Source organism: Oncorhynchus mykiss, chromosome 4, assembly GCF_013265735.2.
Source record: "Oncorhynchus mykiss isolate Arlee chromosome 4, USDA_OmykA_1.1, whole genome shotgun sequence".
NCBI lineage: Eukaryota > Metazoa > Chordata > Actinopteri > Salmoniformes > Salmonidae > Oncorhynchus > Oncorhynchus mykiss.
Window position 1 is genome coordinate 17,365,001 of NC_048568.1, and position 24,431 is coordinate 17,389,431.

At 43.8% G+C, this 24,431-nt stretch overlaps 1 protein-coding gene across 2 annotated transcripts in view; it reads right to left on the bottom strand.

Annotated features, from left to right (window-relative positions):
- The window catches only part of slc35f1 (solute carrier family 35 member F1), a 112,907-nt gene that overhangs the window by 52,495 nt on the left and 35,981 nt on the right, over positions 1–24,431 (bottom strand). For both annotated transcript variants that reach the window (XM_021600417.2, XM_021600420.2), the window contains exon 2: positions 12,359–12,534. In XM_021600417.2, coding sequence (XP_021456092.1) covers positions 12,359–12,534 — 176 coding nt within the window. The remainder of the gene's footprint in view (positions 1–12,358; positions 12,535–24,431) is intronic.

Consider the following 24,431-nt stretch of genomic DNA (forward strand, 5'->3'; position numbering starts at 1 on the left):
GGGGCTGCAGCTCGGGACAGAGGGGCGGCAGCTCGGGACAGAGGGGCGGCAGCTCGGGACAGAGGGGCGGCAGCTCAGGACAGAGTGGCGGAAGCTCTGGACAGAGGGGCGGCGGCTCCTGGCTGACTGGCAGATCTGGAAGAGTCTGGTTGACTGGCAGATCTGGAAGAGTCTGGTTGACTGGCAGATCTGGAAGAGTCTGGTTGACTGGCAGATCTGGAAGAGTCTGGCTGACTGGCGGCCCCTGGCTGACTGGCGGCACTGGCGGCCCCTGGCTGACTGGCGGCACTGGCGGCCCCTGGCTGACTGGCGCCACTGGCGGACCCTGGCTGACTGGCGGCACTGGCGGACCCTGGCTGACTGGCGGCACTGGCGGCCCCTGGCAGACGGGCGGCACTGGCGGCTCCTGGCAGACGGGCGGCACTGGCGGCTCCTGGCAGACGGGCGGCACTGGCGGCTCCTGGCAGACGGGCGGCACTGGCGGTGCTGGGCAGACGGGCGGCACTGGCGGAGCTGGGCAGACGGGCGGCACTGGCGGCGCTGGGTAGACGGGCGGCACTGGCGGTGCTGGGCAGACGGGCGGCACTGGCGGCGCTGGGCAGACGGGTGGCACTGGCGGCGCTGGGCAGATGGGAGGCTCAGATGGCGCTGGGCAGACGGGAAGCTCTGATGGCGTTGGGCAGACGGGAAGCTCCGGCAACGCTGGACTGAGTAGCTCTCATAGCGCCGAACAGGCTGGAGACTCCGGCAGCGCTGGAGAGGAGGGAGACTCCGTCAGCGCTGGACAAGCGAGGCGCACTGTAGGCCTGATGCGTGGTGCTGGCACTGGTGGTACTGGGCCGAGGTCACGCACAGGAAGCCTGGTGCGGGGAGCTGCTACCGGAGGGCTGGGGTGTGGAGGTGGTACTGGAAAGACCGGCCCGTGCAGGCGCACTGGACCTCTTGAGCACCGAGCCTGCCAAACCTTACCGGGTTGAATGGTCCCGGTCGCCCTGCCAGTGCGGCGAGGTGGAATAGCCCGCACTGGGCTATGTAGGCGAACCGGAGACACCGTGCGCAAGGCTGGTGCCATGTAAGCCGGCCCAAGGAGACGCACTGGGGACCAGATGCGTAGAGCCGGTTTCATGGCACTTGGCTCGACGCTCACTCTAGCCCGGCCGATACGCGGAGCTGGAATGTACCGCACCGGGCTATGCACCCGCACTGGAGACACCGTGCGCACCATAGCATAACACGGTGCCTGCCCGGTCTCTCTAGCCCCCCGGTAAGCACAGGGAGTTTGCGCAGGTCTCCTACCTGGCGTAGCAATACTCCCTGTTAGCCCCCCCCCAATACATTTTTGGGGCTGACTCCCGGGCTTCCTTGCCAACCGTGTTCCCTCATATCGCCGGCTCCTCTCTCCGGCTGCCTCTGCTCTCCTCGCTGCTTCCACCTGTTCCCATGGAAGGCGATCCTTTCCCGCCAGGATCTCCTCCCATGTGTAGCAACCCTTGCCGTCCAACACATCGTCCCAAGTCCATTCCTCTTTGCGCCGCTGTTGCTTCTCCTGCTGCTGCTTTTGCCGTTGCCCGTTACCACGCCGCTTGGTCCTGTTGTGGTGGGTGATTCTGTATGTTAGTGGCTTGTGTCAGCGCAGGTCTAATTTGTAGCTTCACGGTCGTCATTTGTTTATTGTTTTGTATGCAGTGTCAGTACTTTCTTGATTAAAGATTTACCATGGACACTTACCACGCCGCATTTTGGTCTTCCGATCCATCTCGTCGGACGATCGTGACAGTAGCTCAGAATAAACGGGTGGTTTGATCAAAAAATATACTTAGTGTAAAAAACATTATGAACGTTTTCCATGACATAAAGTGCCTTCGGAAAGTATTCAAACCCCTTGAATTATTCCACATTTTGTTACGTTACGGCCTTATTCGAAAATGGACCTACAGCAATCTACACACAATACCCCATAATGACAAAGCGAAAACAGGTTTTTAGACATTTCTGCAAATGTATTAAAAACAAAAAACAGAAATATCTTATTTACATAAGTATTCAGACACTTTTGCTATGAGACTCGAAATTGAGCTCAGGTGCATCCTGTTTCCATTGTTGTTGAGTGGCCCAGCTAGAGCCCGGACTTGAACCCGATCGAACATCTCTGGAGAGATCTGAAAATAGCTGTGCAGCGACGCTCCCATCCAACCTGACAGAGCTTGAGAGGATCTGCAGAGAAGAGCTCCCCAAATAGAAGTGTGCCAAGCTTGTAGCGTCATACCCAAGAAGACGCAAGGCTGTAATCGCTACCAAAAGTGCTTCAACAAAGTACTGGGTAAAGGGTCTGAATACTTATGTAAATGTGATATTTCAGTTTTTTTAAATCACAAATTTGCAAAAATGTCTTGATAAATCCACTTTTTTTAAGCCTTGACACAATTGAGACATGGAGAGACAATTGAGACATGGATTGTATATGTGTACCATTCAGAGGTTGAATGGACAAGACAAAAGATGTAAGTGCCTTTGAACGGGGTATGGTAGTAGGTGCCAGGCGCACCGGTTTGTGTTAAGAACTGCAACGCTGCAACGCTGGGTTTTCACACTCAATAGTTTCCCGTGTGTATCATGAATGGTCCACCACCCAAAGGACATCCAGCCAACTTGGATACAACTCAATATTAGGAAGGTGTTCTTTTTCGATCTTGTCTCATCGCTGCAACTCCCCAATGGGCTCGGGAGAGGCGAAGGTCGAGTCATGTGTCCTTAACCCTCGCCCGCTTAACACAGAAGCCAGCTGTACCAATGTGTCGGGGGAAACACTGTTCAACTGACAACCGAAGCCAGCCTGCAGGCACCCGGGCCGCAATGTAGTACCTTAGGCCCCCAGGAAGGTGTTCTTAATGTTTTGTACACTCAGTGTATAGTTGGTTATGAATTTATTCATAGCTGTTTATCTGTTACTGTTTCAACTTTAGCTACAAGTGAATGGGACAACAGAACTGTTGGGCTGTTGGCTGCAGAGTCGGGGCAGGCAGCTGCTCCTGTTGTAGTTCCTTCCAGTGAGGCACTCAATTATCACTATTCATTCTGTGCATGGTCATGCTTACCGCAGCTCTCAGCTACAGCTAGGCCCTGCCTTACACGACACAGAATGGGACCAATTTGGCCAGGAGCCTCTTGGACAAGAAGCCACACTGTCTAACAGAGAACAGCTTGCTTGGAAATAATGAGATTGCTTGTCTGTTAACAGCCTACATTCTAATTTGAGAGGATGACAGTTTTTGTCAAATCAAAAACATGGGTCATGCTCTACTCTAACCCCTGAACATAGCCAATCCTGACTCAGGTATACTTGGGATCAAGTATTAATATACTATACTGAACAAAAGTATAAACGCAACAATTAACAATTTCAACGATTCTACTGGGTTTCAGTTCATATAAGGAAATCAGTCAATTGAAATAAATTAATTGGGCCCTAATCTATTGATTTCCCATGACTGGGCAGGGGCGCAGCCATAGGTGGGCCTAGTAGGGCATAGGAGCCAGGCCCAGCCAATCAGAATGATTTTTTCCTCACAAAAGGGCTTTATTACAGACAGAAATAATCTTAATTTTCATCAATTGTCCAGGTGGCTGGTCTCAGACAATCCCGCAGGTGAAGAAGCCTGATGTGGAGGTCCTGGGCTGGCATGGTTACATGTGGTCTGCGGTTGTGAAGGCCGGTTGGACGTACTGCCAAATTCTATAAAACGACGTTGGAGGCGGCTTATGGTAGAGAAATCAACATCTCTGGCTTCAGCTCTGGTAGACATTCCTGCAGTCAGCATACCAGTTGCACGCTCTGTCAAAACTTCAGACATGGCATTGTGTTGTGTGACAAAACAGTACATTTTAGAGTGGCCTTTTATTGCCCCCAGCACAAGGTGCACCTGTGTAATGATCATGCTGTTTAATCAGCTCATGACACATGGGACCAACACTTTACATATTGCGTTCATATTTTTGTTTAGTATATAATACATGTGCATGTATGCGGGTCACGCAAAGAGAAAACTCAGCCTCTGTCTATTTTCTTGATATCAACTTACATTGATAGAAGCCACAATCTATCTGCAATATTAAAGCTGATCTACGACCTAAAAAATATAATAATAATAATTCACATTTGGTTGAACAACAGCTACCATTCCTATACATCTTTTTATGACACCTGTATTGTTCCAGTGCATTGCATCTGCTTTTTTCAAGACCAAATCACCAGAGACAGAGCAGATCCTTCAAAGGGCCAAGCTAGCATTCCACAGAATATTCAGCCTTCAGTGATTCTGGCTGTAACAGACCTGCATGAACAGAATAGGAGTGATTGAAGCCAACACAGAGAGAAGGTTGTGTCTTTCAAAGAAAATTTGTAAAAATCAAAATAACTTCACAGATCTTCATTGTAAAGGGTTTAAACACTGTTTCACCTTGCTTGTTCAATGAACCATAAACAATTAATGAACATGCACCTGTGAAACGGTCGTTAAGACACTAACAGCTTACAGATGGTAGGCAATTAAGGTCACAGTTATGAAAACTTATGACACTAAAGAGGCCTTCTACTGACTCTGAAAAACACCAAAAGAAGGATACCCAGGGTCCCTGCTCATCTGCGTGAACGTGCCTTAGGCATGCTGCAAGGAGGCATGAGGACTGCAAGGAGGCATGAGATGTGGCCAGGGCAATAAATTGCAATGTCCATACTGTGAGACACCTAAAACAGCGCTACAGGAAGACAGGACGGACAGCTGATCGTCCTCGCAGTGGCAGACCACGTGTAACAACACCTGCACAGGATCAGTACATCCGAACATCACACCTGCGGGACAAGTACAGGATGGCAACAACAACTGCCCGAGTTACACCAGGAACGCACAATCCCTCCATCAGTGCTCAGACTGTCTGCAATAGGCTGAGAGAGGCTGGACTGAGGGTTTGTAGACCTGTTGTAAGGCAGGTCCTCACCAGACACCACCGGCAACAACGTCGCCTATGGGCACAAACCCACCGTCGCTGGACCAGACAGGACTGGCAAAAAGTACTCTTCACTGACGAGTCGCATTCATCGTCGAAGGAATGAGCGTTACACCCAGGTCTGTACTCTGGAGCGGGATCGATTTGGAGGTGGAGGGTCCGTTATGGTCTGGGGCGGTGTGTCACAGCATCATCGGACTGAGCTTGTTGTCATTGCAGGCAATCTCAACGCTGTGTGTTACAGAGAAGACATCCTCCTCCCTCATGTGGTACCCTTCCTGCAGACTCATCCTGACATGACCCTCCAGCATGACAATGCCAACAGCCATACTGCTCGTTCTGTGCGTGATTTCCTGCAAGACAGGAATGTCAGTGTTCTTCCATGGCCAGCAAAGAGCTGGTATCTCAATCCCATTGAGCACGTCTGGGACCTGTTGGATCGGAGTGTGAGGACTAGGGCCATTCCCCCCAGAAATGTCTGGGAACTTGCAGATGCCTTGGTGGAAGAGTGGGGTAACATCCCACAGCAAGAACTGGCAAATCTGGTGCAGTCCATGAGGAGGAGATGCTATGCAGTACTTAATGCAGCTGGTGGCCACACCAGATACTGACGGTTACTTTTGATTTTTACCCCCCCCCTGTGGAACTTGTTCCGTTTATGTCTCAGTTGTTGAATCTTGTTATGTTCATATAAATATTCACACATGTTAAGTTTGCTGAAAATAAACACAGTTGACAGTGAGTGCTGAGTTTATGTGATGCTACTGCTAATTCAGCTCTACTATTAGATAGCATAGCTAAATTTGTCTCTCTCTGAGACGCTTACATGTTTGCTCTATTCTAGGACGTGTGAGTTAAAATCCAAACAAGGAAGCCTAGGAGAGAAGGTGCATAGAAAGATAGTGTGTGAGTGAGCTGAGGTGAGGCCTGGAAAAGGTTTCACTACCTGCTTGTGGCAGGTTTTCCCGTGCAGCATTGATACTCATATCTCACCCTCCATGCACCTCTACCTCAACATCCATGTCAACATCCATGTCACTCTGAATCAAAAACGTCAACAGAAAACCGAGGCTAATGATGACAACTTTAACACTAAAGCTGATGCCTTTTACATCAAAGTAATGTTCATGGGATAAGAAGAAAACTTCCTACACAGCATGAAACTGCAACGAGGACAAAAAGGGCAACGGGTCCCGACAGAGATCATTGTGGCGCGTCCTGAATTTTTCATGCTGCGGTTCGGAGATGAACTTTGGGATTATAATATTTTGGTTCTCCCACAAATTATTTGGAAACGGTCGTCTTTATGCTTTGTATGCGTGAGCCTGCCTATTGTATTAAAAGCAGGTCTTTGTCACATTATTCACACTCTCTCAGAATTTGCTGTTTCAAGGTAAGTAGCCTACCTCTCCTCTCCTAGTTGGGCATGCAAGATCATGGCAAGATGTAGCCAACAGACATGGTCGCCCTGTTCATGGCTCCTAAGCAACTTTGCAGTATTTCTTTTTTTGTTGTTCTATTTCTCATAGGTCAGAAAGTCCTTTGCATCCTTTGTCCTTTACTTTTAGATATTAGAGCGGTGGTAACTCACCAGCATTTCGACGAGAAAAACAACTTTCCTTAACTGGATCCTTTGTTTGTACCCCCCAAGGCATTTACATTTATCCCAGAGACTGCCCCAAGACGCCACCAGCGGAGAAGAGGTATAGAGAGTGGACTTTTAGTCCGTGCATACCACCCACCATTTCTGAGTAAATTACTCGCTAATGTTTAATCCCTGGACAATAAAATAGACAAGCTCAGGGTGAGGACCTAACATACTCTGTTTCACAGAATCATGGCTCTCTCAGGATATACTGTCCCAGTCCATACAGCTAGCTGGCTTCTCAGTACATCCCGCAGACAGGAATAAAGATCTCTCTGAGAAAAAGAAAGGTACATGTTTTATGATTAACTACTCATGATGTGATTGTGGTAACGTACAGAAACTCATGTCGTTTTGTTCACCCGACCTAGAATACCTCACAATCAAATGCAGACTGCATTTCCTCCCGAGAGAACTCTCTTCGGTCATCGTCACAGCCGTGTATATTCCCCCTCAAGTCGATACCACAAACCTCTCTCAAGGAACTACACTGGACTTTGTGCAAACTTGAACCCACATATCCTGAGGCCGCATTGAGTGTGGCTGGGGACTTTAATAAAGCAAATCTGAGGAAAACGCTACCAAAGTTTTAGCAACACGTTGCATTCTCGATCAACTCTCGATCAACACTCTCGACCACTGCTACTGTCCCTTCCACCCTCCCTTCTGCAAATCAGATCACACCTCCATCCTGCTCCTCCCTTCCAATAGACAGAAAGTCAAACAGGAAGTACCGTTGTAATTGCTGTTCAACGCTGGTCTGTCCAATCGGAATCCATGAATCAAGATTGTTTTGATCACCAGGACTGAGATATGTTCCAGGTTGCCACTGAGAATAACATTGACGTATGCACTAACATGGTGACTGAGTTCATCGGGAAGTGTATACACTGACACGGTGACTGAGTTCAAGTGTATAGGGGATGTTGTTCCCACTATGACCATTAAAACCTATCCAAACCGAAAACCGTGAATAGATGTCAGCATTCGTGCAGAACTGAACCACCTCACTTAACCATGACAAGGTGACTGGGAATATGGTTGAGTACAACCAGTCCAGTTATACCCTCCTTCAGGTAAATCAAACAGGCAAAACATCAGTACAGAGACAAAGTGGAGTAGCAATTCAACGGCTCAGACACAAGACATATGTGGCAAGGACTCCAGACAATCACAGATTATAAATGTAAAACCAGCCACGGACACGGACGTCTTTCCCCGGACAAGCTAAACACCTTCTTCACCCACTGCAAGGGAAACAGTGCCGCTGATGCCGGGCCACCACCGTTCCCATGGACTGTTCGTTCTCCGTGGCTGACGTGAGTAAGAAATGATATATGTTAACCAGACGGCATCCCTGGCTGCGTCCTCAGAGCATCTGCAAAACAGCTTCAATTTCTCCATATCCCATAGTCTGTTGTCCCCACTTGCTTCAAGATGTCCACCATTTTTCCTGTTCACAAGAAAGCAAAGGTAACATTCACTTATTCCAACACGCCGACACACTGCAATTTGCTTACCGACTCAATTAATCCACACATGACGCATTTGCAATCACACTGCCCTATCCCATCTGTGTAAGAGGAATACCTATGTAAGAATTATGTTTATTGACTACAACTCAGCCTTCAACATCATAGTACCCTACAAGCTCGTCATTAAACTCGAGGCCCTGGGTCTAAACCCCGCCCTGTGCAACTGGGTCCTGAACTTCCTGAAGGGCCGCCCCCAGCTGGTGAAGGTAGGCAACAACACCTCCACTACGCTGATCCTTAACACAAGGGCCCCACAAGGGTGCGTACTCATCCCCCTCCTGTACTTCCTGTTCACCCATGACTGCGTGGCCGCACACGTCTCAAACTCAATTATGTTTGGATTTTCAACTACACTGTCACCAGCCGGCTACCACCCGGTTACTCATCCCTGCACCTTAGAAGCTGCTGCCCAAGGTACAGTTGAAGTCGGAAGTTTACATACACCTTAGCCAAATACATTTAAATTCAGTTTCCTCAGTTTTAAATTCAGTTTCCTGACAATTAATCCTAGTAAAAAAGTTAGGATCATCACCAGTTAGGATCACCACCAGTTAGGATCACCACTTTATTTTAAGAATGTGAATTGTCAGAATAATAATAGAGAGAATGATTTATTTCAGCTTTTATTTCTTTCATCACATTCCCAGTGAGTCAGAAGTTTACATACACTCAATTAGTATTTGGTAGCATTGCCTTTAAATTGTTTAACTTGGGTCAAACGTTTTGGGTAGCCTTCCACAAGCTTCCCACAATAAGTTGGGTTAATTTTGGCCCATTCCTCCTGACAGAGCTGGTGTAACTGAGCCAGGTTTATAGGCCTCCTTGCTCGCACAAGCTTTTTCAGTTCTGCCCATAAATGTTCTATATGATTGGGGTCAGGGCTTTGTGATGGCCACTCCAATACCTTGACTTGGTTGTCCTTAAGTCATTTTGCCACATCTTTGGAAGTATGCTTGGGGTCATTGTCCACTTGGAAGACCCATTTGCGACCAAGCTTTAACTTCCTGACTGATGTCTTGAGATGTTGCTTCAATATATCCACATAATTTTCCTACCTCATGATGCCATCTATTTTGTGAAGTGCACCAGTCCCTCCTGCAGAAAGGCACCCCCACAACATGATGCTGTCACCCCGTGCTTTACGGTTGGGATGATGTTCTTCGGCTTACAAGCGTCCCCCTTTTCCCTCCAAACATAACAATGGTCATTATGGCCAAAAAGGTATATTTTTGTTTCATCAGACCAGAGGTCATTTCTCCAAAAAGTACGATCTTTGTCCCCATGTGCAGTTGCAAACCGTAGACTGCCGTTTTTTATGCCGGTTTTGGAGCAGTGGCCTCTTTCCTGCTGAGCGGCCTTTCAGGTTATGTCGATATAGGACTCGTTTTACTGTGGATATAGATACTTTTGTACCCGTTTCCTCCAGCATCTTCACAAGGTCCTTTGCTGTTGTTCTGTGTTTGATTTGCACTTTTCGCACCAAAGAACATTCAACTTTATGAGACAGAACGCGTCTCCTTCCTGAGCGGTATGACGGCTCCGTGGTCGCATGGTGTTTATACTTGCGTACTATTGTTTGTACAGATGAACGTGGTACCTTCAGGAGTTTGGAAATTACTCCCAAGGATAAACCAGACTTGTGGAGGTCTACAATTCTTTTGATTTTCCCATGATGTCAAGCAAAAAGGCACAGAGTTTGAAGGTAGGCCTTGAAATACGTCCACAGGTACACCGCCAATTGACTCAAATGATGTAAATTAGCGTATGTAAACTTCTGACCCACTGGAATTGTGATGCAGTGAGTTATAAGTGAAATAATGTCTGTAAACATTTGTTGGAAAAATTACTTGTGTCATGCACAAAGTAGATGTCCTAACCGACTTGCCAAAACTATAGTTTGTTGACAAGAAATTTGTGGAGTGGTTGAAAAATGAGTTTTAATGACTCCAACCTAAGTGTATGTAAACTTCCGACTTCAACTGTATATGCAGTACCAGTAAAAAATTGGACACACCTACTCATTCAAGGGTTTTTCTTTATTTTTTACTATTTTCTTTATTTTTTACTAGAATAATAATGACGGCATCAAAACTATGAAATTACACATATGGAGTCATGTGGTAACCAAAAAAGTGTTAAATAATATATTTTATATTCTTCAAAATAGCTCCCTTTGCCTTGATGACAGCTTTGCACACTCTTTGCATTCTCTCAACCAGCTTCAACCAGATTTAAAACCATCTTAAAGGAGTTCCCACATATGCTGAGTACTTGTTAAATACTTTTCCTTAATTCTGCGGTCCAACTCATCCCAAACCATCTCAATTGGTTGAGGTCGGGTGATTGTGGAGGCCAGGTCATCTCATGTAGCACTCCATAACTCTCCTTCTTGGTCAAATAGCCCTTACATAGCCTGGAGGTTTGTTGGGTCATTGTCCTGTTGAAAACAAATGATAGTCCCACTAAGCTCAAACCTGTTTGGATGGTGTATTTCTGCAGAAGGCTGTGGTTGCCATGCTGGTTAAGTGTGCCTTGATTTCTAAATAAATCACTGATCACCAGAAAAGCACCCCCACACCATCACACCTCCTTCTCCATGCTTCACGGTGGAAACCACACATGCGGAGATAATCCGTTCACCTAGGTGGTTGGAACCAAAAATCTAAAATTTACATCAGACCAATGGACAGATCCACCAGTCTAATGTCCGTTGCTCGTGTTTCTTGGCCCAAGCAAGTCTTCTTCTTATTGATGTCCTTTAGTAGTGGGTTCTTTGCATGATTTTGACCATGAAGGCCTGATTTACACTGATTTACAATTGGCACAGCGTCGTCCGAGTTAAGGGAGGGCCGGGGGGGGGGGGGGGGGGGCTTTACAAGTAGGCCGTCATTGTAAATTCCCCCTACCCACTCAGACCACTCCTAGACATTCCTAGCAAAAGTATTGCTTGAGAAATGAGTAAGAAGTTATTTTTGTTTGTTTTTGGCAATTTAAATCGAAAACATTCAAAGTAAGGTACTTAATTTGAGTACTCCCGAGTGGCGCAGCGGTCTAAGGCACTGCCTCTCAGTGCAAGAGGTGTCACTACAGGCCATGACTGGGAGTCACATAGGGCGGTGCACAATTGGCCCAGCGTCATCTGGGTTTGGCCAGAGCAGGCCATCATTGTAAATACAAATTTGTTCTTAACTGACTTGCCTAGTTAAATAAAGGTTCGATTTTAATAAATAAAAATGTATTCAAATTTAGAAAAAAAGTGAGCTGCGTCACATATGCCTAAAATAGCATTTGGGGGTTGGGTTTGGGTCCAGTTCTTGCGGTAGCTAGTGGGAGTCGGACAGAAAGCCAGCAGGTGTGGGTGGGTGCGGTATGAAAAGCTGTGGGAGAGGGATGAATAAATCAGTCCCGTGCAGACCTTTACTTCAGTGCTACAATAGTTAATTCAACTCGAGTATGTTGAACTTCTCCATAGGAAGCCTCTTCCTCTGTGCCATCTGTTGTCTAAAACCAAATCAGCTCACTGTTCTTGGAATCTACAATCTACAGTTGTTAAGATAAATATTGTGACAATGGCCACTCAGGCACAACATGCGATGCTGAGAGTAAGTTAGCACTGACACCCCCCGTGGATGTTCCACTCAGATGGCCTTTCAGTGTGCTCCACACACACACACACACACACACACACACACACCATACACTCTTACACAACACACACAGTGATAGTTTTTCACAAAGAAACCTGCTGCTTGTTTTGAAATGTTCCCTGTGAGCACTCCAAGAGGTCACCTAGAAGGTCAGTAGAGAACAAGCGCTCCTCTCTTCAAACATATCATTCAGAACAAAGAGGTTTGTACACAGTCCGAGCTGTAAACTGTCTTTAGTTTATACAGGTCCTGTCCTGACCCATTCATCTCCAGCTCCAGTGCCATAAAGCATAGCAAATGTATTACATTATGCAGTAGCTATTGAGGACAGGGGCTTTTACCGTTCCCTTATTGTTGAGAAAGTGATGAGTACACAATATAATATTCATCTAGTAGGATTCAAACTAATCCTGTTATAGGCTCTATTTGCACTCAGGTGTGACCTGAGCAACCAACTGATGCCTGTTGTGTCCAGTTGCATGTGTGTGTGAGTGCGTGCGTGAGTGAATGTGTGTCCATTGTCATACCTTGCCTGACGGCGAGCGTGGTGGTGTAGACCAGGAACAGCAGGATGTAGTTGAGAAAGCTCTGGAACACGGGCGTGTTGGCGTGGTAATCATCAGCCAGGTACTTGCTGGTCAGCCCGATGCCACAGATGAGCAGAGACAGGACCTGGCCCAGAGCCAGTGTTACTAGAAGTTCCCTGGAGAGGAGAGACAGAGAAGACATTGGTACGACACATTGGTATTACAGCACAGATACTAAACCACTGTCCGGAAAGGGCATTGGAATACAACTAGTGTACTACAGTACAGTACATTCACAGCACTGCATGGCCAGAGAACATAAGCTCACATGGTCATGTAAAACTCCTGTCCCTAGCTACAACAGCAGATCAACAGGTGTCCCCATCACCCACAGACCCATCTCTGCATCCCACTGACTCCCACAGAGTTGTCACCTTCTAAACTCATTATACTCCAGTCTCTCTAGCAGTGTGAGGCACATCAAGGGCTTCCAGTCTGATTTATATTAGGATAGGATTTACAAACACCCTTCATCAGCCATTGTGACACATGGCCTTGGCTCCTCTCATTCATCAACAGCTGGTTATGGACACTAAGCTTCCTCACTGAGATTACTGTATGGTGTTGTACAGAGGATGTGTCTCAAACGACACCCCATTCTCCATAACGTGCACCTCTTCTGGCCAATGACATCCTCCTTTATTCCCATATGCTGCTTTACTTTTTGAAATAAATGCCCTATTCCCTATGGAGCACTTTTTTTGGGGCCTAGGCCTGATCACACCCAACCTCTCAGGCCACTTGTGGAATCTTTCTATTTGATAGTATTTGTAGTAAAATACAATCGTGGGAGCTGTCAGTTCTGCCTCAGCTGGAAGAAAGAGCTGTCAATCAAGTCTAAACCCCCCCCCCCCCCCAGAGAGAGCACATACCAAATCAGCCCCATTCGCTGCTCCCTCTACACCTACACACTGGCACCGTGACAGGGGAGAACACGCATTGGCACACATACGCTGGAAGAGCCAAATGCAGAGCGACTCCAGCGCAATATCTTTAAATATCTGAATATTCAGTACAGAGCTGTAGTAAAGGACCAACAAACAGGCACACACTCGAGCAAGTCAAGAGATTATTATTTGTTCCATTTACGCTCAGTTCATCAAAAATCAAATGAGTAATGCCTGGGAAATAATAGCAAGTGTGTGTGTGTCCTTATAGAGGAAAAGGTCAAAGGCCAGTGTTTGAAACGAGGTACACAATAATATGACACAAGCACAGACATGAAGAGGTAAACCAGACAGATGCATGGTGAGCTCGGGGAAACCAATTAGATCCAATATTAGCCCTGGAGCCTGGACTGATCTTTCAGCTGGAGGGAATTAGTATGCAAAGCTTTCAGTGGCACAGACAAGTTATTAACAAACTGAGACGAAACAGTATAAAGGATAAGATAGCCACAACAGTGACCTGACCTGAGTGTTTCTTTTAGGGAATATTCCAAGGTACTTCTTATGAGATACACTACAGGTGGTGTTGACACAGTATCGAAAGACTATACTTGCTTGTTGTGATATTATTTTCCTTAAAAATCAGCTTAAACTATCTGCAGCATAAAAAACGACAAACTACAGTTGGTAATTCACTCCTTTTAGACTGGGAAAACCCCTGGCCTTGATGGCATTCCAATATAAATATATCAAACATTTGATTATTTATTGAAATATCCACTACTAGCATGTTTTAATTATTCATATATACATGGTAAACTGTCTGACACACAAAAAGAAGGGCTGATTTCCCTCATACTGAAAATTCAATTTTGCGATCCAAAGATATTTGCAAAATGTATTGCTCATATAATTAAAAATATCTTACCGTATATTATTCATCACAATCAGAAAGGATTCTTAAAAGGAAGATACATTGAAGATAACATTAGACAATTACTATAAATAATTGAAAACTATGAGAATGCAGGGAAAGCAGGCATAATCTTTATATGAGATCTTGAGAAAGCCTAAGATAAAGTACGGCTAAAATGTATTTATAAGTACCTGGATTATTTCAACCTTGGAGAATCTTTTATGAGATGGATAAAAGTAATGTGTAACACTCCTCCTATATGTAAATTATGAATAATGGTTATTTCTCTGAATTTTGAATTGTCAAGAGGTGTAAAACAAGGCTGCCCTCTATCACCATATGTGTTTGTTATGGCCATTGAATTGTTAGCTACAGAAATCAAATCCAATAATACAATTAAGGGGTTAGAAATGAATGGGTTAGAAATAAAGGTATCAATGTAAACCGACGATTGAAGTTCTCAAGTCCACAATCTTCAACCATGAACGCTCTTATTGAAGACCTGGATAATTTCTCCAGTTTATCTGGATTAAAACCCAACTGTACTGAACAAAAGTACAAACCAGAAATGTTCCATACACAGAAAAAGCTTATTTCTCTAAAAATGTTTCTCAAAAATGTGTTGACATCCCTATTAGTGAGCATTTCTCCTTTGCCAAGAAAAGCCATCCACCTGGTGTAGCATATCAAGAAGCTGATTAAACAGCGTGATCATTACACAGGTGCACCTTGTGCTGGGGGCAATAAAAGGCCACTCTAAAATGTGCAGCTTTGTCACACAACAAAATGCCACATATGTCTCAAGTTTTGAGGTAGTGTGCAATTGGCATATCTATTCATGGCTCTACCGACTCCAGGAGAAGTTATGTGAGCAAAAAACATTTTGGGGGGAATTTTAGCAGCTGCTCTTATCCAGGACAACTTACAGTAGTGAGTACATACATTTTCATATTTTGTTTTACATACTGGTCACCACTGGGGAATTGAACCCACAACCCTGGCGTTGCAACATCCACACTCTACTCAACTGAGCTACACAGGACCACTGGAATGGAAAAACAGATAGTTATAAGTTATATAAGTTAAGTTATATTTATAAAACTAAATAAAAAGCACTAAACCTCTCTCTGAAAGCTTTTATTATACCGGAACTGTATCTAAATCCAAACTGGTTTTCCAGTAGGCTACTAAGAGAGGCACATCCAATGTTTAAAAGGGGACTCTATGATGTCATACAGATGAAAACTATCCATTTCCAGTGGATTGACAATGGAACCCTGTTTAAAGTATCTTGATTTTTAAATGAAACTATACATAGTTGGCTACAATTCAAATTTTATCCTCCAGAAGAGGCAGAACATACACTACATTACCAAAAGTATGGGAACACCTGCTCATCGAACATCTCATTCCAAAATCATGGGCATTCATTTGGATTTGGACCCCCCTTTGTTGCTATAAAAGCCTCCACTCTTTTGGGAAGGCTTTCCACTAGATGTTGGAACATTACTGCGGGGACTTGCTTCCATTCAGCCACGAGAGCATTAGTGAGGTCGGTCACTGATGTTGGGGGATTAAGCCTGGCTCGCAGTCTACGTTCCAATTCATCCCAAAGGTGTTCGATGGGGTTGAGGTCAGGTTTCTTTACAGGCTAGTTCTTCCACACCGATCTCAACAAACCACTTCTGCATGGAGGACCTCACTTTGGACATTGTCATGCTGAAACAGGAAAGAGCCTTCCCCAAACTGTTGCAACAAAGTTGTAAGCACAAAATCGTCTAGATTGTCATTGTATGCTGTAGCGTTAAGATTTCCCTTCACTGGAACTAAGGGGCCTAGCCCAGACAATGAAAAACAGCCCAAGATCATTATTCCTCCTCCACCAAACGTTACAGTTGGCACTATGCATTGGGGCAGGTAGCATTCTCCTGGCATTGGCCAAACCCAGATTTTACGTTGATCTGCCAGATTGAGAAACGGTATATGGAGATGTATGCTCAATACAAATGTATAACCAACTCATCGCAGCTACCTATTGCATTGTTTTAAAAAAAAAAGACTATACTACTCTGCTAATGACACAACATGTATATTCAATATGTTCTATAGCCCTAAGAAATAATGCATATTTTGACCAAAAACCCTAAACATCAATTACTTCATGCTCATATATCTCTGTGATGAAATACAAAGCATCACAAACCTCAGTCTCACCACTCCCTTATCTTGTTTACTATCAATTTATGTTTAATTAGTTTTTCAACTCTTCACGGTTTCCGCGAAGGGGGCATTGATGGGTAATTCTGCGATAACAACATTATCTGATGGAGCAGAGATATCTAACTGCACTAAGCCTCTCTCTCCCCCTCCCTCTCTGCAGCTAGCCTATTGTAGAGAGTTTATTTTCCCATTTTCTCCCAGACATGTTTAATTACAGCCGTAGACTGTGAGCATCTCTGTGTGGAGCCCAGAGTAATGAGTAGAATCACACCACCCATATTACATTATACACCAATAAATTGCAACAAACAAATCACCTCCTCCGGCATACAAATCCCCTCTCTTACACACTCTAATTTTAATCTTCTCCTGCACAATTACTACAGTGCACAGAGTAGAGTTACAGTCAATCTAAAGTAAACATTGATGCCCCAAACTCTTCTTCAAGATCTAGATTCTACTAGGAGGAGCAGACATATTGATGAATCTGGGAGGGTGATGTAATGTTTGTTAGCTTGCATTTTTTCAGCTGAGTCATAATGTGTACATAAACTGCTGTGTTAAACATACTGCACCGCTAGGCCATTAGCAGCTGCTGATGACAGGATTTCAAGTCATTAAACTAATATTTGCTTAAATCTGCAAATACACAGGTAGGCCTACACGGGACTGAGAGTTACACTCTGAACAAATAGAGCAGTACAAACTGTAGAGTATGACGGTACACACACAGTTACTGGCAGAAGTCAAACATAATTCATATCTAAAGCTTAGCTATGATATGGCCAGAAAATGGCATATTCCATACATGCATATTTATGCATGGTTTCATAGCGCCAAATACACAGAGGTAGACATTTGCATTTAGATGGAAACCAATTTGCTTTCCTCTAAGGCAATCAGAGTCAGGATTGAATATGGATGTATTTTTATTTTTGTCCAATTACTTATTGTTCCAAGTAGTATTACCTTAGTCGAGACCTAAATGAATTAGGTTTAAATCACTCAGTTTTCTCCCTCATAGAAAAGAGGCACCAATGTACCAAGTCCATATCCCTCTCAACATATTCTCTAGGAGTCCCATGTTCCCCTTTTACATTCCTCTCTACAAACATAGTCCCTACTCCCGACAGAAGCAAAATCATCCTTGAGAAACAACCACGAGCATCGCAAGTCCTTGAATATTAAAACAAACATTGATTTCAACTCTACGCACAAAGATTACTTTTAACAATTTACACTGAACATTTTGCAAAAATTCATTTATTGGAAGAACGGTGGAGATGCAAAGTTTGGTAACAGAATTTCGGTAAAATCCCCCAAAATTATGTGACCACGTTTTCCCCAAACTCTTAAATATCTATTCCGAATTAAGATTCAAAGATGTCTGCAGAAAGAATGGGATGTCAGGTATGACACAAAAATCTAATTTGGTTATTGAAATACAGAAAGTGAAGTGGATTTACACCCGTTAGCAGAACTGCGGTAACGGAATTTCATCATAGAAATGCATAATTAAGGATATCAATGTCATTCTCTTCATGGTGATGTATCCTAAATAGGTACACAAATGTACCTATTCTAATCTACATTATAAACTGGGTGGTTTGAGCCCTGAATGCTGATTGGCTGACAGCCGTGGTATATCACGTGTGACAAAACATGTATTTTTTTACTGCTTTAATTACATTGGTAACCAGTTTGTAATAACAATAAGGATCCTTCTTATGCACCCGCCTTCCACAGCCCTTAGCCGTGGTATATTGGCCATATACCACACCCCCTTGGACCTTATTGCTTAAGTATAGATCAGGACTGTTACTTTTCTTTACTGTAGAGGTCTTCACGGGTCCAAAAAGTCGGACCATTCCGAAATGGATCCGTGGATTTCCCACCCGACCAGATGACCCGTTCCGAAATGGATCCGTGGCTTTCCCACCCGACCAGATGACCCGTTCCGAAATGGATCCGTGTCTTTCCCACCCGACCAGATGACCCGTTACGAAATGGATCCGTGGCTTTCCCACCCGACCAGATGACCCGTTACGAAATGGATCCGTGGCTTTCCCACCCGACCAGATGACCCGTTACGAAATGGATCCGTGGCTTTCCCACCCGACCAGATGACCCGTTCCGAAATGGATCCGTGGCTTTCCCACCCGACCAGATGACCCGTTACGAAATGGATCCGTGGCTTTCCCACCCGACCAGATGATCCGTTCCGAAATGGATCCGTGGCTTTCCCACCCGACCAGATGATCCGTTCCGAAATGGATCCGTGGCTTTCCCACCCGACCAGATGACCCGTTACGAAATGGATCCGTGGCTTTCCCACCCGACCAGATGACCCGTTCCGAAATGGATCCGTGGCTTTCCCACCCGACCAGATGACCCGTTCCGAAATGGATCCGTGGCTTTCCCACCCGACCAGATGACCCGTTACGAAATGGATCCGTGGCTTTCCCACCCGACCAGATGATCCGTTCCGAAATGGATCCGTGGCTTTCCCACCCGACCAGATGATCCGTTCCGAAATGGATCCGTGGCTTTCCCACCCAGATAACCCGTTCCGAAAAGGGCCGTGGAAAAAGAGAGAGAGAAAGAAATTTCAGACCGGGTGCTGCCAGTGCCATCAATAAACAAGCGATATTGGCCAAACAATCTAGTTGCGTGTCCTTACAAACTACCTATAACAAATTACGATGTGTAGCATTTTTGGTACATTTTCTATCAGAATATTTTTTATAAAGATAAGCATTATATTGTTAGATTAAAGGAGTAACTCTGGTAGGCCTAAAATCTTGTTCCTCACCTCAAGTTCAACTGTCTTCATAGGCCTGCATAGCTAAGACTAATAATAGCAAAACCACATCAAACCTTCACAAATGTTTCATAAATGTATTGGGGTAATTCCAAAAGTAGGTCTAAGTCAAGTCATTGTTTATAAGGAAAATACACACAGGTTATTATACTGCGGCATGAAATTAAATTTTACATCTCGCCCTATAGGCCTACCGGTAATTCTATTATATTGCGGCAAACACAACATGAACTTAATTTGGCCAAAGGAAATAGCTCAGCAGACTGAAAAAAAAAACTTGTTGCATAGCCTATTTCATTTTTTGATTTTAACTAGGAAAGTCAGTTAAGAACATATTCTAATCTACAATGACGGCCAACCCCTCCCCTAACCAAGATGATGCTGGGCCAAATTGTGCACCACCCTATGGGACTTCCGATCACAGCCAGTTGTGATACAGCCCAGGCTCGAACCCAGGTCTGTGGTGACACCTTTAGCATTGTGATACAGTGCCTTAGACCACTGCGCCACATAAGCCATTTAAAGAACTGGTTGAAACCTTCAAAAGTTTTGAACAGGCTAGGCCTATATTGCTAAAATTACCAACAAAAGCGAGTGCCTACTGTAGGCATACCAAACAAATAACAGCAATAAGCTAATGCTATTTCTTTTACAATAGGTTAAAAATAGGCCTATCTTCAACAAGGGTGAGTATTGGTAAAGTGGGACACTTTCTGAAAATATGCTTTCCAGAACACCTTCAACAATCAGCTCATTGTCTTAACCCCCAACATGATTGTCACGCCTGCTCCCGCTCTCCCTCTCTGGCGCTCGAGGGTGCCAGGCTGCCCTTCATTACGCACACCTGTCACCATCATTACACGCAGCTGCTCAATATTGGACTCACCTGGACTCCATTACTTTGTTGATTACCCCCTCTATATCTGTCTGTTCCTCCATTTGTTCCCTGTGTCAGCACTGATGTCGTCATTTTTTGCCTGTCCAGACGCTGTTCCTGTTCTGTTTCATGTCTGTGTTTCATTAAATGTTCACTCCCTGTACCTGCTTGTCGTCTCCAGCGTCAATGATACCATTCTAAATAGCTTAAGAACTTTACTAAGAAAAAAGTAACAAACAAACACAGGATGGATGACTCTTCTTCAAACAAAAATTGTCCTGAGACCAAATCTTTTCAGTCGATAGTGGCAAATTGGGACTCTTTGATTGGCAAAGTGGGACAATTCTTTATTGTAAAGAAGGACAATGAGATGGAATGAGTAATTTCAATATTTGTTGGATAAACTTTATTTATACAAATGAAATGGATTAAAACATTTAGGTATTTTTGTGGAACATGAATAATTGTCATGTATTATTATTATTGTTTATTATCATCATCATACTTAATTTGAATTATGATGTAGCCTATATTTAATTGTATAGCCTATAAATAAAATTAACTATATCTAGGCCTATCAGCTCAACATAAAAATACAGTTTGAACTTAATTTAGCCAACAAATGTATCAACAAAATTAAACAAAACACTTTTTGTATGGCAAGAAAAAGTATGTGAAACCTTTGGAATTACCTGGACTTAATTACCTGGCATAAATTGGTCATACAATTTGATCTGATCTTCATCTGAGTCGCAACAATAGACAAACACTGTCTGCTTAAACTAATAACACACAAACAATTATATGTTTTCATGTCTTTATTGAACACACCGTGTAAACATTGACAGTGCAGGGTGGGAAAAGTATGTGAACCCTTGGATTTAATAACTGGTTGACCCTACATTGGCAGAAATAACCTCAACCAAAAGTTTTCTGTAATTGCAGATCAGACCTGCACAATGGTCAGGAGGAATTTTGGACCATTGTCTTTACAAAACTGTTTCAATTCAGCAATATTCTTAGGATGTCTGGTGTGAACCACTCTCTTGAGGTCATGCCACAGCATCTCAATCGGGTTGACTTCAGAACTCTGACTGGGCCACTCCAGAAGGTGTATTTTCTTCTGTTGAAGCCATTCTGTTGTTGATTTGCTTCTGTGTTTTGGGTTATTGTCCTGTTGCATCACCCAACTTCTGTTGAGCTTCAATTGGCGGACAGATAGCCTTAAATTCTCGTGCAAAATGTCTTGATAAACTTGTGAATTAATTTTTCTGTCGATGATAGCAAGCTGTCCAGGCCCTGAGGCAGTAAAGCAGTCCCAAACCATGACGCTCCTTCCACCATACTTTACAGTTGGAATGAGGTTTTGATGTTTCTGTGCATTTTTTCTCCACACATAGTGTTGTGCGCTCCTTCCAAACAACACAACTGTATTTTCATCTGTCCACAGAATATTTTGCCAGTAGCGCTGTGGAACATCCAGGTGCTCTTTTACGAACTTCAGACGTGCGGCAATGTGTTTTTTGGACAGCAGTGGCTTCTTCCATGGTGTCCTCCCATGAACACCATTCTTGTTTAGTGTTTTACGTATCGTAGACTCGTCAACAGAGATGTTAGCATGTTCCAGAGATTTCTGTAAGTCTGTAGCTGACACTCTAGGATTCTTCTAGAGTGTCAGCTACAGAGCTGACAAGGTACAAATCTGTTGTTCTGCCCCTGAACAGGCAGTTAACCCACTGTTCCTAGGCCGTCATTGAAAATAAGAATTTGTTCTTAACTGACTTGCCTAGTTAAATAAAGGTCAAATTAAAAAATATATATATATATTTTTTTTTACCTCATTGAGCATTCTGCGCTGTGCTCTTGCAGTTATCTATGCAGGACGGCCGCTCCTAGGGGACAGTAGCAACTGTGCTGAACTTTCTCCATTTACAGACAACTTGTCTTACTGTGGACTGATAAACATCAAGGCTTTAAGAGATACTTTTGTAACCGTTTCCAGCTTTATGCAAGGCAACAATTCTTAACCTTAGGTCTTCTGAGATCTCTTTTGTTCGAGGCATGGTTCACATCAGGCAATGCTTCTTGTGAATAGCAAACTCACATTTTGTAAATGTTTTTTTTTATAGGAAGGGCATCTCTAACCAACATATCCAATCTAGTCTAATTGATTGGACTCCAGGTTAGCTGACTCCTGACTCCAATTAGCTTTTGGAGAAGTCATTAGCCTAGGGGTTCACATACTTTTTCCAACCTACACTGTGAATGTTTAAATGATGTATTCAATATAGACAAGAAAACTACAATAATTTGTGTGTTATTAGTTTAAGCACACCGTGTTTGTCCCATGACAAATTTATGCAGAAATTCCAATTTATGCAGGTAATTCCAAAATGTTCACATTCTTCTTCTTGCCACTGTATATAAAGAACTGGTTTAGATTCTTAAATAGGCCTACAATAATAATAATAATAACAATATACAGTAATAATAATGATAAAACAAATTATAATAAATATGATACAAATATAAATATGCACCAACATTCTTCTCATCTTTGTACTGTAAAACTTGTCCCTGAGGACATTCCCCTTGTTGGCTTCTTTTCACTATACTCTTTCTCCTCTAACTTGAATTTTACTTCAATGAAAAAGGCCTCCATCTTCGCAATCAACAGAAGCCTTGTTCGGTTGAGGCTCCTTTCAATTGCCGCTCTTTCTCGCCTCAACAGCAGGCACACGTGATGTGAGCAGCCGGAACCAGTTTCAGCTGGACATAAGCTATACGTTTTATTGAATTGCAAATTGGCTGACACATATAACAAGCTCAGTTCTCATAGCCTTTCACACATTAAATGAATAGAGGATGGGTCCAAATCGGGTCCAGTCAATAAATTAATGTTAATAGCACATACCCGAGACTCGTGGTAATTATATCAGGACTCGTAGGGCGGATCTTGTAATTTTGGGTCTGTTGGACCCGTGAAGACCACTACTGTACTGTACTCTACTGTACTGTGCTGTCTAAACTTGTGGAACATAGACGTCTATGATTGGTTCAGATTTAGACCGATCCGGACTGGCCCAAATCTGAACCAATCACAGTGGACGTAACAGGACCAAAAAACTACTTCTGTGGACGTTGAAGTGAAGGCCAGGGCAAACTGACCAAATTCCAAATACTTCTCAACGTCCATGGCTGTCCGGTGTTGGTCGGTACTCAGTGAGTGAGGATGCTGGTTACACTAAATGGAAAGAGAGGGGGCCCATGGGTAGGTGTCAGTAAGAGCTGGGAGAGGTGGCATTAACTGGAGAGTGAAGCGAGAGAGAGAGGGAGGGGTTGTCCAGACTTTTCCCACTATTACTTTGACCACCAGATGACAGTAAGAGAACCAAAACAGTAATTAGCTGAACATAACAATATGCCAGTGGAAGGGAGGACAGTAGCAGGTGACCAAACTGTGGTTTGTGACTACTATGATTTAAATTGTAGCCAAATCATTTGCAGAAATTCCATTACCGATTTTCGGGAAAATTCTGTTACCGATTTGGTTACCGGTTTAAATTTTTTAAAATAATTAATGTCAGTAAAAACACTATAACTAATTAATAGGTCTACCTTTACTTGTTACTTCTGTGAACGTTCATTATCCTCCCTCCTCATGGGGGTGAGAAATTAGAAAAATCTTAAAGACGTGGGTTTTCGGTAATGGAATTTCAAGGCACAAGGCAATGTTTCTTAAACTTACAGAAGACAGACATTTTTTTTCCTGAACTAAATATAAGTGTTGGTATTACTTGCCAGGGGTCTTTACTTCAACTTTATTGTGTTTTGAAGTATTTCTAATACATTTTAAGACTGTTTGACGTAGATGTTTTCTACGAGCCCTTTTCCATCTGCTTGATAACAAATCCAAGCCCTTGTTTATTCAACATTTTAGGATGGAAAATGGTTGAACAATTTCTATACTGTATGTCTTAATTCCTAAAAAAAAAAATATAGACTTATCTTTCTTTTCACACCCAATAAGACAACGAAATGACCAACTATGATCACACAGACGAGTGAGGTAGAGAAATGTGGCCAACATAGATAAAGTGATATACAGTCTATGGTGGGCAATGCCAAACATTCCAGATATAACTGTAATGTGGTAAAAACATAGTGGCAGCTAGAATGTTCAGGAAGTCCATCTCACAAAATATGTGAGCAACTTCCATTTCCAACCATTTTCTGGTTACAGCATGACTACCTGTATGCGCGGTGCCAGGAGCCAGCCATGGTGAGTGGTG